The sequence below is a fragment of the Aulonocara stuartgranti genome (genome assembly GCF_965226115.1).
Source record: "Aulonocara stuartgranti genome assembly, chromosome: 7".
In the NCBI taxonomy this organism is placed as follows: Eukaryota; Metazoa; Chordata; class Actinopteri; order Cichliformes; family Cichlidae; genus Aulonocara; species Aulonocara stuartgranti.
The window spans coordinates 40062036-40078838 of NC_138945.1; the positions used below are offsets into that span (position 1 = coordinate 40062036).

At 44.2% G+C, this 16803-nt stretch overlaps 1 protein-coding gene and 1 long non-coding RNA gene across 3 annotated transcripts in view; one reads left to right on the plus strand and one right to left on the minus strand.

Annotated features, from left to right (window-relative positions):
- LOC309712231 (CD5 antigen-like) overlaps window positions 1–16803 on the plus strand; it is a 229228-nt gene that overhangs the window by 195938 nt on the left and 16487 nt on the right. The window contains exons 1-6 of one of the 2 annotated variants that reach the window (XM_082542887.1): window positions 9747–9866; window positions 12253–12285; window positions 12408–12689; window positions 13037–13342; window positions 14354–14635; window positions 15425–15751. In XM_082542887.1, coding sequence (XP_082399013.1) covers window positions 9782–9866; window positions 12253–12285; window positions 12408–12689; window positions 13037–13342; window positions 14354–14635; window positions 15425–15751 — 1315 coding nt within the window. In that variant the 5' untranslated portion in view covers window positions 9747–9781. Of the gene's footprint in view, window positions 1–9746; window positions 9867–12252; window positions 12286–12407; window positions 12690–13036; window positions 13343–14353; window positions 14636–15424; window positions 15752–16803 lie in introns of those variants that run through there. The other variant, XM_082542886.1, reaches the window with a different exon arrangement.
- Window positions 14551–15506, minus strand: LOC309712256. Its single transcript, XR_014278218.1, has 3 exons — window positions 15427–15506; window positions 15062–15142; window positions 14551–14627 (listed from the first exon to the last, which is right to left on the minus strand). It is a non-coding gene; the product is annotated as an uncharacterized lncRNA (long non-coding RNA).

Genomic DNA, 16803 nt, shown 5'->3' on the forward strand with positions numbered 1-16803 from the left:
TATGTGAAGTGTTTCAGTCAGGATTTGTAATACAGCAATCCGAGCATTGAGGCGGCTTTAGCGAAGGTTACTAATGACCTTCTTCTGGCCTCTAGCAGTCGACTCTGAAACTAGATGAATACCCCAATTACTTAAACGGCAGAAATGTCTTACAGACATAAAAAACAGGATGACCTCTAAAGTTCAGCTTCTAAATTCAGATAAAACTGAGTTAATTGGACTCAACCCTGAAAATCTCAGAAACATGGTGTCAGATGCTTGCTGTGAGGAACGTTGGTGTCATTTTTGACCAGGATACGTCCTTCAGCGCACATATTAATCACATATGTAGGACTGATTTCTTCCATTTGCACAATATCTTGAAAATTACAAAACCATCTGAATATTTCTTTTCCTCTTTGCCTTGGATGTCACCTGTAAAGAATCATAGAGTCTAGTTAATAATGGTGGGGAAACACAGACTATGCTGGAGACCAAAACCATTTTTTTGTTCGTTTGTTTTTTTATGTCAGGTGGTAAACATGATATTAAACTTGTAGCATTGGAAATTTTAACATGGGAGTCTATGGGGACTGCACCATCTGGGACTGTCAGGGTGGTCTCCTACCCAGGGGATCATCCCACCTCTTGTGAACACACCCTGCTTACAATGCACAGCTATGCCTTCAGCAGGAATCCACACCAAAGCTCAGTTGAGGCTCATATGAAACTTCTGTGGTCACACATAAGTGGGTGGTGGTTTTGCCCTTTTTCTGTTGCAGTATGAGTGAAAAGGTCCACATTAAGTGCAGAAGCCTGAACATGAGGATTTTCTCTTTAATCTAAAAAACGTTGTGCTCCATTGAGCTTAGGGTTGGGGTTAGGGCTAGGGTTTATGTACACCATGTGAGATATGTACATATAAACAGTGATCAAGGGAAGAGGGTGTAACGTTGGGTTGTGTTGTGTGGTTGAGAAGAGGCGGCAAAACACCTAGCAGGCTAGGCGGAAGGATACACACCCACACTGGTATCAGTAATCCACGGTGGTTCTTTAATACGCATTCTTCAGCAACCGTATAAAAGCCCGGCTGAACGGCTGTGGCTCAACAACAAAATGCCCAGCGTTCATACAACCCAAGCGCTGCAAACAAAACAAAAAAAGGGTCTCGAAAAGAAAACATAAGTCCGTCCCTCGTTAAGCACGAGCGTGAAGGCACGTGTCCTCATAATCACAGAGAGAGAGAGCGAGAGAGCAGTGGCACACACTGATGACACCATCAACCCTCGACTTGGGTGTCTTAAAGGGACACCACACCATAACGGCTGTTACATATTCCCCCCCGGTTAAACAAAGGCTGTCCCCAGCCGAACACAGCAAAGGTACAGTTCAAACTTAACCAGCCTCCATACATGGTCAGCAGGATAAGACGTCAAAACCAAAATAGGGGAATGGAATGTACAGTCCAAAATTGACAAACTGGCATACATGACAGTGTCCCACATGGTGAATGCCCATTCAAATAAATGTCAAAGAAAGAAAATAAGCTTAGGACAGCCAGGACAATGACAGAATGAAATTCCCTCTTATTGTTACATTGCGTTTCCACCGTTTTCCCAAAAATTACAACAGTAAGCATGAACATATCACCACAACATGAAAACAGTGCCAACATGAATCGTAGAAAACTCAAACAACGGTCCTGTGACAACAGTAGACCACATGAAACACATCAGAAAGCAAACAAGGTCACTTTATGTTAAATCTGTCAGTATGAAAAGGGTTGGTCCACCTATTGACCGACCAGTCAGCGGTGACCCTAGGAACTCGTCTTGGTCTGAGGTCATAAGAACCTCTAACAGCACACCCATCGGCAGCAGGAGGTGAACTGTTAACCTCTGTCTCCAGAGCAACGTCAGCAGTCTCTTGGAAAGAGTTCTGGTCCACGACAAGCGGGGCAGCGTCAGCACAGTCAAAGCCAGTCTCAGCAGGGGCATTGCTAAAGACCGCGGGAGTTGCGTCAACCGCGTCACAGTCAATGCGGCCCGAAAGAGCAGGACTGAAAGAGCAGGAGGCAAACTGCTGTCCGGGACACTGAGATCCAAAGCTGCTGTAGCATTTAGCTTCGCACGCTGGCTAGACAAAGCTGAGTCCCAGGTATGGAATGGTTGCATGTTCGCAACATGAAAAACTCCCACTCTCTCCCCAGTGTCCACTGTGGTGAGAGAGTAATTCACATCCGACATCCCCTTGGAGATGCGGTAGGGACCCGTGTAAAGCGGGGCCAACTTAGCAGAAAAGTTGGACGATGCATCTGATTTTGGGTGTGACTTTACCCTGACAAGGTCCCCAACTTCATAAGAAACCGTGCGACGTCTCAGATCATAGTAGCGCTTTTGCCTTTCATGACTCTCTCCGAGCACCAAGCGAGCATGTTCATGAGCATCCCGAAGCAAAGCTCTCAGGTTATCTGAGTGGGGCGTTTCCGGGTTGCTCAGTCCCTCCCAGGAGGGTTGAGTGACAAGGTCCAAGGGCGTGTCCAACTCTCGCCCATACAGCATCATGGACGGGCTCAAGCCTGTGCTCTCGTGAGGTGCAGTGCGCAGTGCAAAACAGATCTGGGGAAGATACTTGTCCCAAGAGGTGTGTTTATCCCCAACATAGGCTCGAATGGCCATTTTCAAAGTGCGATTTACACGCTCAGTTGCATTCGTTTGAGGATGGTATGCAGTTGTTAGTCTGTGTTCAGTCCCAAGAGTCAACAAAACATGCTCAAAGAGTTCACTGACGAAAGGCGTTCCCCTATCAGAAATAAGGTGGGAGGGAGAACCATGTCGGGCAAAAATGTCAGTAATGAACTTGTTCGCAGCAACTTGAGCAGTGGCTTCTCTCACAGCACTCACCTCGACCCATTTTGAGAAATAGTCCACAAAAACAAGGATATAAGCATTCCCCCTTTGTGTGCGGGGCAGTGGGCCAACATAGTCCACCCCTGCGTACTCCCATGGTCTTTGTGGCTGGATAGGGACCATAAGGCCTGCTGTTTTTCTTTGACTCGGCTTAGTGGTTTGACACGAACAACATGAGACCACATACTTTTTCACGTCAGAGTTCATGTGTGGCCAGAAGAATCTGAGACGCAAGCGTGCCAGCGTTTTTGCAATGCCCAGGTGTCCAGCTGTGGGATGATCGTGGTAATATTTGAGCAGATAACCACGGAGGGCAGTAGGAGCAAACAGTTTAAGCTGCTTGAGTGGGTGGAGACCACACTTTGTCTTTGGGTCGAGGAAATAGAGGAGACTGTCATGGACAACGTACTGTTCCAGATCTTGATTATTCTTCCCCGTTTGTTGGTCAGTTTCCAGTTGATTGAGCAACGGGCCTGTGACTGGGTCCTCAAGCTGCAGCTGACGAACATGCGGGCGGTCCGAAACAATTACAGAAGGTAGAGCACGAAGGTCCATGCTCCCAATCACGGCATAGGGAGGGAGAAGATCAATGGGGGCATCCACATCTGGTAGAGGATTACGGGAAAGGGCATCGGGCACCTTATTACGTTCTCCAGGTTTGTGGATGATGCTGAAGTCAAAGTCTTGAAGGCGCAGAGACCACCGAGCAAGCCTGCCAGAGGGATTCGGTCGAGACATCAACCACTTGAGGCTGCCGTGGTCGGTGTAAATGGTTACGTGCAAGCCTTCGACATAGGGTCGGAAATGTTCCAAGGCCCAGATCACGGCCAGACACTCCTTCTCTGGAGTTGAGTAGGGCTTTTCCGATTTGTGCATAGCCCGGCTAGCAAATGCTACAGCAACGTCTTTGCCATCCTCATCTTTTTGCATTAATGCTGCCCCAAGACCAGCATCGCATGCAGCAGTGTGAATGAAGAATGGACGCGAAAAATCTGGGAACCTGAGGACCGGCGCTGAGGTTATTGAATGTTTCAGAAAGTCCACAGCTGCCTGGCACTTGTCATCCCAGTGAAACTGCACGTCCTTTTTAGTGAGGGCGAAGAGTGGCTCTGCATGGCGGGCATAGTCCTGCACAAAGCGGCGATAGTTGCCAGTCAGGCCAAGGAACTGTCGAACCTGCTTTGTTGTGGTCGGCACTCTGAAGTCAGTCACAGCTCTCACCTTGTCAGGGTCAGGATGAATGCCAGCCGGCGTAACCCGATAACCAAGGAAGGTGAGTTCTGAAAGGCAGAATTGGCATTTGCTCAGCTTTAAAGAGAGGCCAGCAGACTGAAACCTACCAAGGACCTCTTTTAAGTCAAGCAGGTGTTGCTCAAAGGTCGGTGATGCGACAACAATGTCATCTAGATACACCGCGCAGGACTTATAAATCAGGCCAGCTAGAACATTGTTCATAAGCCGCTGAAAAGTCGCAGGGGCGTTACACAGGCCGAAAGGAAGGACTCTGAACTGAAACAGGCCACAGTGCGTGATAAAAGCAGTCTTTGGTTTAGCTTCTTCAGCAATGGGGACCTGCCAGTAACCTCGAGCGAGGTCTAGTGTTGTGAGAAACTTCCCTCTCGACAGAAAGTCCAGTGATTCATCCACTCGTGGGAGTGGGTAAGAATCCTTCACGGTCAGCTGATTCAGACCACAGAAGTCAACACAGAACCGTGGTTCGCGGGGGGGTTTGTTCACAATGACCACGGGGGCTGCCCATGGTCCTGATGCAGGTTCGATGAAGTTATCCTGTAGCATTTTTTTCACTTGCTCTTCTATGATCTGCTTTTTAGCTGGTGAGGTGCGGTATGGTGGCAAGTTAACAGGCTTTGCATCCCCAGTTACAATGACATGTTCTGCCAGAGAAGTGCGACCAAGGTGGCCATCAAACAGGTCACCAAAACTATTTAACAACTCCAACAGTTCTTCCCGTTCCTCAGAATCCAAGTTAGCTTCTCCAGCCTTATCACGGAGCTGCGGGGTGTTCTGCAGGGTCATAGTTCCACACTCAAGATCAGCTTCCACAAAGCCATTTTCACAGAGTTCATCAAGACATGGGGGATTATCATCCATAATTACAGTTCTTGTTGGGACATGTATTGTCAGTGAAGTGCGAGTCATGAAGTCCATCCCAAGAACAAAGGGGGATGACAGGTCCTGCACTATCACAAACCGCTGATAGACTCGCTTGCCCATAAATCCAATGGTCAGCCAGGTTATTCCTAATGGACTGCAGTTGGTGCCATTGGCCAGTCTTATTGGAGGAGAATCCCACGGATTCTCTAATGACTGGTTTCGGTGTCTCTCAGATAATAAGTCTGCATTTACTGCTGAAAGAGATGCCCCTGTATCTAGTGTGGCATCCAGAGCCGCCCCATTAAAGTTCACTTTAACTCTGAGAGGGGTGTTCCACGATGCTTGCGAAGTTCCATCTTCAACGTGATTGAGCACTGGTGGCACACTTTGATTTGACAAAGACGATGAGGGCTGAGTTATTGGTTGGGGGGAGGGTTGCCCCAGTGAAACACTCTCCCCCCCTGAAGTTTCCCGGCCTCCTGCCCGTTGCTCTCGTCTCCCTGACCCCGCCAGTTTCATCTGGATCCGCAGGCTGAGCTACTGGATGTTGGTCAGGAGACAGCGTTTGGGGAAGCTCCGGAGCCATCCTGGGAGAGTGTCGAGCTCCCTGAAAATCAGTGGAACAGTTAGGGCACGTACGAGAGGTAACACCAGGCATGGCACATTTGAAACAGCGGGGTCCTCCCTCAGCTCTGTTTTTCGGCTGAGCTCGGGAGGGCCGTGAAAGGTTAGTGCCAAGAACAGAATGCAGCTCGTGGGCACGCAGCACTAGATCAATTACTGACTTTACAGGCGTTCCGTACAGTGCTACTCTGTACTTCTCCACTGCGTGGTTACAGATGAGCTCAATTTGCTCCAGTTCAGATGGTGGGTTCCTCAGTCTCCTAAATTCACTGAGCATGTGGGCAACAAACGTTGGCAGAGGTTCTTCGGGGTGCTGGAAACAGTCCAGGATGCCTCTCAAAATCTGCTCCTGGTTGTCAGCAGGCAAGAAGACGGTTCTGAAAAGTTCACAAAACTTAGCCCATGTAGATATGTGAGGAATGAGCACATTAGACCACTTTCTTGGTTCCTTAGCTAGGAAGTGTGGCAGCTCTCTGAGGATTTGGGCGTCTGTTAGGTCTAAGGAGGTTTTATAAGCAGCAACAGACTGCAGCCATTCTTCTGGGTGAAGGCTGCCATCATTAGCGAACACCTTGGGCTCCAATTTAGCTTGGTGCAATGCCGCAGCAAGGACTCTGGTTGTATTAATTAGCTCCAGTGAATCTGAGTGGGATTGGGACAAGGCTCTGGCGGGCTGCGTGGGGCCAGGTGTTGAGATAGATTGTTGCGTTTCCCTGGTTGGCAGGCCTGGCACATATGGGGTAGAGGAGGCCTGAGGAAAAGGGTGAGTAATCTGGGCAGCTGGCACTTTTGGGACTGGTCGTTTTTGTTGAGTCCACTGCTCCAGAATATTCCTCTGGAGGTCCAAAGAGTCATGAAGACACTGCTGAAGCATATCAACCTCTGCTTGCAGACTTTGCACTTTATGCCCAAGGTCAGCAGTACTATGTCTGGCAGTAAGTCGGTTGGGGTGTAACATAAAGTCTATATCATCACACATGTCATTCAAGTCAGGATGAGTAGCCATAATACACACTTATCAAAGACCCAAATCTATACAAGGTAGCAGTTAAGCAGAAATCAACTTCAGTTCTGGTCACACAAAAATATATGAAACATGTGAATTCTGAAGTTTAGCTGCACATGTCTTATCTGACTTTGAAACGTGGAGGTGGAAGGAGCAAACACCCTGGATCAAAAGCATTTAGGTGTAAAATAGATCCAAACTTACGAGTAACTGAGTATGAGCAACACCTTTTCAAGTCAGATGCACTTAAAACAGCATTTCAATAAGGACAGTTAAGCCAGCGAGAATCAATAGCAAATCAGTTTGAAATATAGACAGCGTTCTTTTTTTTTCTTCTTCTTTTTTTTTTTTTAAATACACTCACAACATCAGTTTGGCGATTTTCCAGAGGACACCAGACTTGTCCAGTCCTGACGCGGTATAGAGGTTTGTCCCGTGGAAAAGTTCCCACCTGCAGAGACCGTACGAACGAAGCAAAGTCTGCAGCGTGAGCTCAGCTGGCGAGGAAGGAAAAAAAAAATCCGGTGCGCTTTACTCCGCTTACATGTTCTTCAGAAACTATGAAGAAGCGGCATCCATCTCGCGTCCAAGTAGCGTGAATCCACGTTAATCCAAAAATGTCGCAGTAAAGGCGTTCGGCAGATGACGATAATACATCCCGAAAACAGCGCTGCGGCGGCTCCACTCGTTGCCGTAGAAACACACTTCCGTGATCCGGCGAATCGGACGTCCGCGTCGAGTCTGTCTCCGCGAAGTATGGCAGGCTACTACTAGCTCTACTTCTCCTCTATGTACCTTTCAGTGTATCAATCATCCGCTGCTCGAAGATACTGCATACTGAGGTCCAAGAGAAGATGTTCGGGCGCCATTTTGTAACGTTGGGTTGTGTTGTGTGGTTGAGAAGAGGCGGCAAAACACCTAGCAGGCTAGGCGGAAGGATACACACCCACACTGGTATCAGTAATCCACGGTGGTTCTTTAATGAGCTGCGGCTCAACAACAAAATGCCCAGCGTTCATACAACCCAAGCGCTGCAAACAAAACAAAAAAAGGGTCTCGAAAAGAAAACATAAGTCCGTCCCTCGTTAAGCACGAGCGTGAAGGCACGTGTCCTCATAATCACAGAGAGAGAGCGAGAGAGCAGTGGCACACACTGATGACACCATCAACCCTCGACTTGGGTGTCTTAAAGGGACACCACACCATAACGGCTGTTACAAGGGCTCCAGGGGTTCCAAAGGAAGGGTGCAGGGCAGTGATTAACACGCTCACACTCCTCTCACATGAGCCAAGGTGTGAAAACGGGTATGAGTCACAATCAGGCAAGGTGAACCCATTGTGAAACCTAGCTGCACCCTATCATGTGATTTATTGAGGTCAAATGGCCCAGGATGTGAGTGGGCGTTAAGGCTTCTGGGAAGGGATCTCAAAACTCGATTATAGATGGCAGACAGTTGGTGTCATAAACCACCACCTCTGTTCAAAGATGGTTGTTCACACTGCCAAACAGTTACACAAACTCCATGGCATTATAGCATACACTGACACAAACCTCTAAGAACATCTTTTCAAACCGTTCCAAGATGCCTTAGTCTTAAACAATTACTCGCTGTCTCTGCTGCTCAGTGTTTCTTTCACCACCATTCTCAAAAGGTTCAGACGTGCATATTTCAGTGCATCACTATCAAACACTAGATTTCTGTTCCTGGTAAAGAAGCATTGTTAGTGTTGTATTGGAAGTGGCATTATCTTACTGTGTTTTTCATATTGGCCAACATTTTGTTTTGGTCTTCATTTTCTGGCATGACACCTGCATTCAGGACATCTCCATGCTGAATTTTTGCACTTTCCTGAGAATTTCTAAGCCGCAGCTAATGCTTTGCATGGACTCTTGTGGCTTTCTTCCTGGAAACAGGATTTCAGTTCTGGATTTTTTACCAACATGTGGAATGAATTATTGGAGTGTGACTCATTTTATCTGAATGTGCTGTCTTGTGTTGTTTTCCTCTTGCTATGTTTTATATTAGGTATGTTGGGTGGTACTTTTTGATCCAGCTAAGGCTCTTGGTCCTTGATTTCAGCAACTCGTCTTATTTCAGCTCAGTTGTTTTTCTTTTAACAGTTATTGTCCTTTTCTGTTTGCTTCCAAATCATTTTCTGTGCTTTAAGATGTGCACAAACACAGACACAGAAGACTTTCTTCCATAATCAGAGTTTTGAGACTTCCTAACCTTTGACATGAGATATGTTTTCATTTATCTCATATATCATTCTCGGTCTGATGTATCTTTTATTGACTGTTTTTTGCAAAACCAAGTTACACTTTATTAACTATCAGCAGTAAATTTCACCAGTGTGGTCTTCCTCCTGTTTAAAAATTTTCAACTGGACTGGGGGATAATCAGAAATGCTGACCTATTACGGGGTGGGTGGAGTTTATTCAGCCCACACAAATCACCATTTTTACAAGAATATGACTGCTGCTTTGAAAGAACTCAGTGCTGTTTCCTCTGTCTACATTTTTCCATCACTCAGTTCTGCATTACACATGGCTCTGATTGGTCAATCTGCTCATACTTGAGCAGTCCAAGTGACTTTTACTAAAAGCCTCCTTCACTTAACCACACACAGACACACATATATTTTATTTATTCTGCATCTATGTGCCTTGTCTAACATTCACATTTACACTAACACCCAATGACTGCATGAGGAAAAACTTTCTTTGGTGACTGTTCTTTACCCACTGTCACCCTTGTGTTAATGAATTCAGCAATAGTAACTGAACAGATGTGTATTCACTAGTAAAAGTTGGAGATTTACACCTTAAACCAGCTGCACTGAGAGACAGTTTCCTCCTGGATAAGATTGGTTTGGTGGTTTACTCGTGGACTCTGGCTGCTGGATTCTTAATAATTTCAGCATTAGTAATAACTGAGTTTATGTTTTTACTCTTGTGACAGACTCATACAGAACAGAGAAAAGTAAACATAAACGATGGGAATTCTGATCATGTGATGAGTAAGATGAGATTCTCTTGGCAGATACACACAACTCGCCTCCCTGTGCTTTTGTTTTTTTCTTTTAGCAAATTCTTCTATTATAACGAAACTAGTGTAACCTAAATTTATAAACCAGACAGCATGTGATGAACATAGCAGAGCACAGACAGAAACACGTTTATCCGGACATGGATCAGCTGTTTGTGCTGCTGCTGCTGCTGTGGGGCTCAGGTAGGACTGCTTTGATTTGTTTTTATTGCACTAATGAAAACAAGTTTGAAAGTCAATATTTGGTGTCAGCAGCTTCATACTTCAGCTCAATCTGAGCTCTCTGAGCAGTTCTCTGTCATCTCTTCTTGAAGGACATTCAAAGCACTTCTCTTGGTGTTTCTGCCTTTTGTTTTGCTCTCTGTCAGGAATATTCAGGCTCTGGGGAGTCCATGACTGACAGTGTTCCACTGTTTGTCTGTTGTTATGGTTCAAAATATTGGGGATGGAGACAGGAGAAACACCACAATAACAACACTGGTCCGGCCGGGTCAAGTCAAACGATGATTTTAATGGTCATACCCGTGGGAGATGGAAACTGTATGCAGACAGCCTCAGATCTCATCACAAAAAACACATCTCCATAGTTTTGTAAAAATCAGGGTATTAGAACGCCCCTTCATGCGTAATGACAGATCAAAATAGGTTCCAGACATTAGTCACAGTTAATCGTGCATCTTGTACATCTTTAATGGCTACAAACAGACATAGAACTTCTACTTTCTATAACACCTTCCAAACAAGGTAATAAACTTCAAGCCCTCAGGGTCTCTGAGGCTAATTATTGACTCTGGTCATCTGTTACCAAGTAGAGCAAAATATAGTGAGACTCCAAATGAGTTAAGACCTCAGGCCGGACACATTCCTAGATTATATGTATTATATGTACTGTAAGCATGTTGTTTAATTAACTACCACTTTAAACTTAGCAAAAAACATAATTGAATAAAAGACCACAAAGAATAATATGATATCAGTGGTATGTAAGCGCGTGCGGCCCTCTATGCTCGAAGCCTTTCCCCTCCATAGATCAGTCAGACATTCACGCTGACTGTAGCTTTTAACCCTTAATTAACTTGAGCACAACTCTATAATAAGCAACAAACTGCAATATGTATAAGTTGATCATGGTCACATCTGCAATGAAAGATCATATTATTCTGGTACCTGTAAGTAGAAAATCAAACTAGAGTTATAACAATCACTGTAATACAAAGGCTAATGTAAGATCAAAAACTTCAGTATATATTTAATGCAAAGCTGGTTATATGATTCTAATGAACTAATCGTGCCATATTAAAATAATGAAACTAGAAGAGGAAAAAACATCCCCTTTTTATTCTACACTGTCTAGGTATGCTTTTACTGCAGTGTTTCTGATCATTGTCATGCTGAAAAACATGTGCTTTTGTCAATCAGATGCTTTACAGATGATATTACATTTTTTATAATTTATCATTCTCTTAATTTTGACTGCATCCCCAATATTGTGCTGCTCTCGTTTGAATCATAAATATCTATGCTCCATTTTTTAAAATGTAAATGAGGAGTTTTCTTCACATACTATGTTTAATAATTCAGTTAAGTTTGATTCAATTTTATTTGTATAGCACCAAACTACAAGTAATAATAACCAGTAGTAAATAATAATGGTGTCATTTCCAGTTGGAAACTGTTCATGCTCTTCAGGGATTTGATTCAAGATCAACATGTGTTTAAAAAAAGTTTACAAGACTGCATCTGTGAAAAACAAAAGCAATACAGCACCTTGAGGTGACTTTTATTGGTATTTAGCTATATAAATAAAACTGAATTGAACTAAATTTTATTTGATCACGTTGTTCATGCTTTTAAATCAGTCTTTGACTTCTGTACTCTGCACTCTGGTTATTTAGATATTATATAAGATACTGACAGAAGATACTAATCAGACAAAACCTGAGTTTTGGGTCTGAGCTTGCAGGCCCTGCTGGTTCAGAGACTTATCACCCGTGAACAAAGCAAGACAAACAGCGATCCGTTTTAACTTGCAAGGGAAGCCTGGTCGGATCAGGCTGCAGCTCTTCACCCGACCTCAAATGACCGACCCTTCCCTGCAGCCTTTTATTCTGTGAATACACAAGCACCACCCATTGTCAACCCGTGTGCGTGCGTGTGCGTGTGCATGTGCGTGCGTGTTTGCAGGTTAAAACCCAAATAAGTGACTTCCTGTTGATCACAAAGGGTCATCTCCCCTCACCCTGTATATGGCTTAACCCCTTTAATGGTACACCATACACAAGCATAGGTGAGGCCATAAAGGGCAGCAAGTTTACTAAATAAGAAAACAGAACGTTTACATAGGATGTGCCTGCAGTTAAACACTGTAGCTTCCCCCACCATTCTACATGTAGGGGAGGACAATAGAAACAGAAGAATGTCTTTAATCATACAGTTTGAAACAAGGCTACAAATTTAAGTGCAAGAATGACAACTATTATCAAAATCACCCTAACACTAAGAGTTATGTCCACAGCTGAGCTCCACAGAATCCTGCTTTATGCTGATGGTTCTCTGATTTTCTCCTCAGGAATTCAGGCTTATGGAAAACAAGATTCAACAGGTACACAGAAAAATTAAAGTGAAATGAACAATCACTGAGGGAAAATCGTGACTCGCATTTGTCTCTCATCGTTTCAGAAGTAAAATTGCTTCTTTACTGATGACGCTCTGCTTTCTGTTCAGAGTCTGATGATGTCAGGTTGGTGGGAGGAGCCAATCACTGCGGAGGTACACTGCAGGTGAAACATCTGGGAGAGTGGAAACCATTGCAATTCATTGACTGTACCCTGAAGGAAGCAGCTGTATTCTGTAAACATCTGGACTGTGGCTCCGCTGTTTCTATAGAACAGTCCCCACAAAGCTCAGTGTGGGGGGTCAATTCTACCTGTGTTCAGTCAGGATCTGCTCTGAGGAACTGTGTAACAACAGAAGGCTTCTCCTCTGCCGTGGAGCTCACCTGCTCAGGTCAGCCCATCAGTGACACTGATGCACCAGACACAAAGACCAGGTAGAATAGTAGCACATCATCTGCAGCAGCAGATAAGCCTGAAAAGACTTCTTCTATCAGTCCATCTGTGGCTCATCAGTATCCTGACACCCACACAGCCACCTGTAGTCAAGGCACTTCTTAAAGTAACCCTTTTGAATCTTTGGAGTATTCTCTAAAATAGTATCATTTTATTTTTCAGAAAAAGTAGAAAATTTAGTAAATATTTGCTGATATTGACGCACCACAAAAACAAATCACTGACAGCTGAAACATGTCTCTGCTGTCTCTGATCTCTCTGTTTGATCTTCTCTGATGTCTCCAGACTCTGTCAGGCTGCTGAATGGTTCCAGTCTGTGTTCAGGCAGACTGGAGGTGAAGTCTAACCAGAGCTGGTCCTCAGTGTGTGAAGCTGACTTTGACCAGCAGGATGCAGAGGTGGTCTGTAGGGAGCTCGGCTGTGGGCCTCCTTCGGTCCTCCAGGGGGCGCTCTATGAAGAAGTGGAGGCTCCAGTGTGGAGCAAAGAGTTCCAGTGTGGAGGCCATGAGTCTGCTCTCCTGGACTGTAGAAGCTCAGGCTCAGCTAGAAACAGCTGCTCACCTGGCAAAGCTGTTGGACTCAGCTGCTCAGGTAGAACAGGAGCTGCAGCTTTGATGTGGTTCAAACTCACTTTATTCTTTTACTGATGACTCTCTGCATACTCCCAGCACATTTTATGTACATATTGGCAGTATACCTCTGCTGTCAGGTCCCTGCATCCACATGCTCATGTAATAAACCAGGGGATAGGTATGTTTAAATGTAGTATTGTAATGTATATGTATATTTTTATACATTATACACATAAATGATCATACCAATCATTTAATCCTTTGTAATCCACTGGATCAGGCACCATAAAAGGGACGAATGAATCTTTGGACATCATTGATCACCTCACTCTGGCCAGACTAATGAAGCCTCGACACTGTGCTTCTGAAGCACTGTGTAGTTGTTTTAGCACATATGCCAGAGCTTCAGCACGGATTCCTTTAAGCCTGTTTGAATTGAAGAACTCTGTCATTTTAACTCGCCTACGCTCTCAAGCTGGTTACCTCATTTGTCACTCACCTGCCTGCCCAGAGACAAAGGCAGAAGGACAGAGACAGAGAGACAAGTCTGTAGACAGGTACAGTCAGTTTCTTGGACCTGCAGCTATTAAAGCTATTTATATAGGGTTAAAATGTCCAGTGGAGACGAGGCTAGAGTGACTAAATAAGCGGTTCCCAGTTTACCTTAATTGTTGAAGACTGGAGTAGGAGAAGGAGGAGAAAAGCAGAAGAAGGGAGAAGAAGTGAGGAAGAACGTCCTCCTCACACAAGAGGTGGATGAAATTGGACTCAGAGAGCAGGCTGACGGTTCTTTGCTCTCTCAGAGTGTTAAATAAGTAAACATAAAGGAGGTTAAATACAGTTTTAGTTTGGTCCTTTTCTTTAAATTTCCAGGTCGTGCTGCAGTGTTTCATCAATAAGGTTTAAAAACGTTTGTGTGGGGCAGAATTTAAGAACATTTATCTCAAACCTATACTGAACAGATTCTCAGGGAAAACAACTCGGCACTGTCAAAATAATGACTTATGTAACAACTCTGCTTTCTGTTCAGAGCCTGTCAGGTTGGTGGGCCAAGCCAGTCGCTGTGCAGGCATGCTGGAGGTGAAAGTGGGAAAGTGGAGAACAATCGATTATTTTGACTGGGATCTGAAGGAGGCACATGTCGTCTGTGAACATTTGGGCTGTGGCTCTGCATTTTCTATACAATGGAAAAATGAGCCCTCTGAGATTTCTGTGTTGAAAATTGAGCCTGATTGTGTTCACTCCGGATCTGCTCTGAGAGAATGTGCAAAATCATCTTCCTCTTTCCTAACCCTGAATGTCACCTGCAAAGGTAAGCAGAATCATCTATCACATATCCTTATCTTATCGACTTTGCAGGGTTTAGTTCTTGTTTGTCACGATCACTGCTCTTCTGAAATATGTTCATACTTTCTGGGAAATTTTATCAAATGCTTCATTCCATTTTTATTTCAGTTATTTATTATCTGCTTGACCAGTAAAGACACCTGAATTCCTGTATTTCCTTTTGCCTGTCTCATTTAACTTAACCATCTCAGACTTTTCTTAAATGGCAAAAAGAGTTACCGTCTGAACCCTAAAAGACAAAATCTGCTCAGTTAGCTGATACTGAAGTAGCAACACCAAAAAAGTATCTGGACATAATTAGTGGAATCATTTGTATAATTGTGACATGAAAACTTTGCAAACTAAAAGTTAACACATATTAATACCCAATGTCAAAAGAAAGCCATTTTACCTTGACTGTTGCATCTGTTGTAGACAATCAGTGTTCACCAGCAAACCAGTTACTAACTTAAAATGTAAGTTCATCTCCAAACTGGATGGAAATAAAACAGACAAGTCGGGATAAGAAAGGAGATAAAGAGCTGCTGTGACTAAAACAACCTGAAAACTGAAACAAATTGAATGAAGAACACAAACTGTCCACCAGACGGGAAAACTGGAGGTTAATGGTTCGAGAGAGGGCTCGAGGAGCAGACATATGCTCTGGTGTTTACAGTAAATGATTTTGGAGAGAGTGCACCCAGCTGAGATCCTGCTACATTTTTTTTACAGAAGGTAGATGTGACCTCACCTTGCATCATCTCAATGTTTACAGACCTGCTGGTTCAGCCAATCATCTCTGTGTCCTTCATGAATGGGGTCTCCATGGCCCAGCAGCAGGGGCTTCAGGTGTCCAGGGGCTCAAACTTCACCATCAGCTGCTCCATCCAGCCACAGTACCCGGGGGGCTCCTTCCAGCTCACCTTCACCTCATCCAACACGGCGTACAACTACACCCAGCCAGCTGTCAATCACTCCGCCCACTTCCTGTTTCCTGCTGCAGAGCCCACCCACCAAGGAAACTACAGTTGCATTTATCACGTCTATGTTTTTTACCATGACTTGTCCTCTGAGAGCCCCCTGCTATCTGTCACTGTGTCAGGTAAGTTGAAGCAGAGGCTGCTGGGTTTGTGTTCAGGGCAGCGTTAAATAACAGAGAGGTTCAGGTTATGAGTTATGGTACTACTACTTTGATGCATACACTGCAGTATTCTGAGATACATAGAAATATTAGCCATAAATATGCAGTAAGTATTTTTGTACTTTATCACATGACCACATGTGGTCTTGAGCAATAGGTCTCCAGCTTTTTGAAGGTCTTTCACTGTTTTTCTTTGGACATTAGCTGCTTTATCACTCATTTTCAGTCCAGTCCTTGTACCTGACTGATCAACCAGTGTTGTGTCTACACATAACAGATAACTTGGCAGGAACTCAATTTTACATTGTTTTTTTAAATCACTATTGTGCTAGAAACTTGCCACCAAAGTGCAGCAATTTTGACATGTCTTAAGTTAAATCTAAGAAAAATGCCAATTTCTTATATTTGCCTGTCCCGTTTGGTTCTTTAACCATCAGAATTGATGTCTGAAGGTCAACAAAGATACCCAACGGATTTATTTTATTTTATTTTCAGTTGTTACAGATGGGACAGACATGGCTGGGGAATAGGACAGGGAGAAAGAAAGGTGAAGGAAAAACAGAGGAGAACAGGGAAAGTGAGAAAGGACACTTAAAAAGAAAAAAAACCTCCTGGATCACCTGTTGAGAGAAAAAAAAAGAAAACAAGAGAAAACAAGCAAAAAAAGAGAGCAACATAATAAGCACAGCACCATCGCAATAATCATGCTAAGTGTAAATAACAGTAAATGCTAGTGATGTGTCGATCGCGAAACAGCTCTTAGAGCCGGATCTTTGAAGTGAACGACGTGTTTTTTTGTTTTGTTTTTTCTTTCTCTCACCCTCTCTCTCGCACTTTTTTTCGCTTCACAGGGGGGAGGGGCGGTAGTTACACTTGCAGTAGCACAGGAACAGAGCGGGAGGAAAAGAGAGAGAAAGAGAGCCAGGGACAACAACATCACATTAGAAAGGCATTGTAATCATCCACAACTGAAAATAGTTGTGGATGATTACTATAAAGGATTCAGAAAGTTT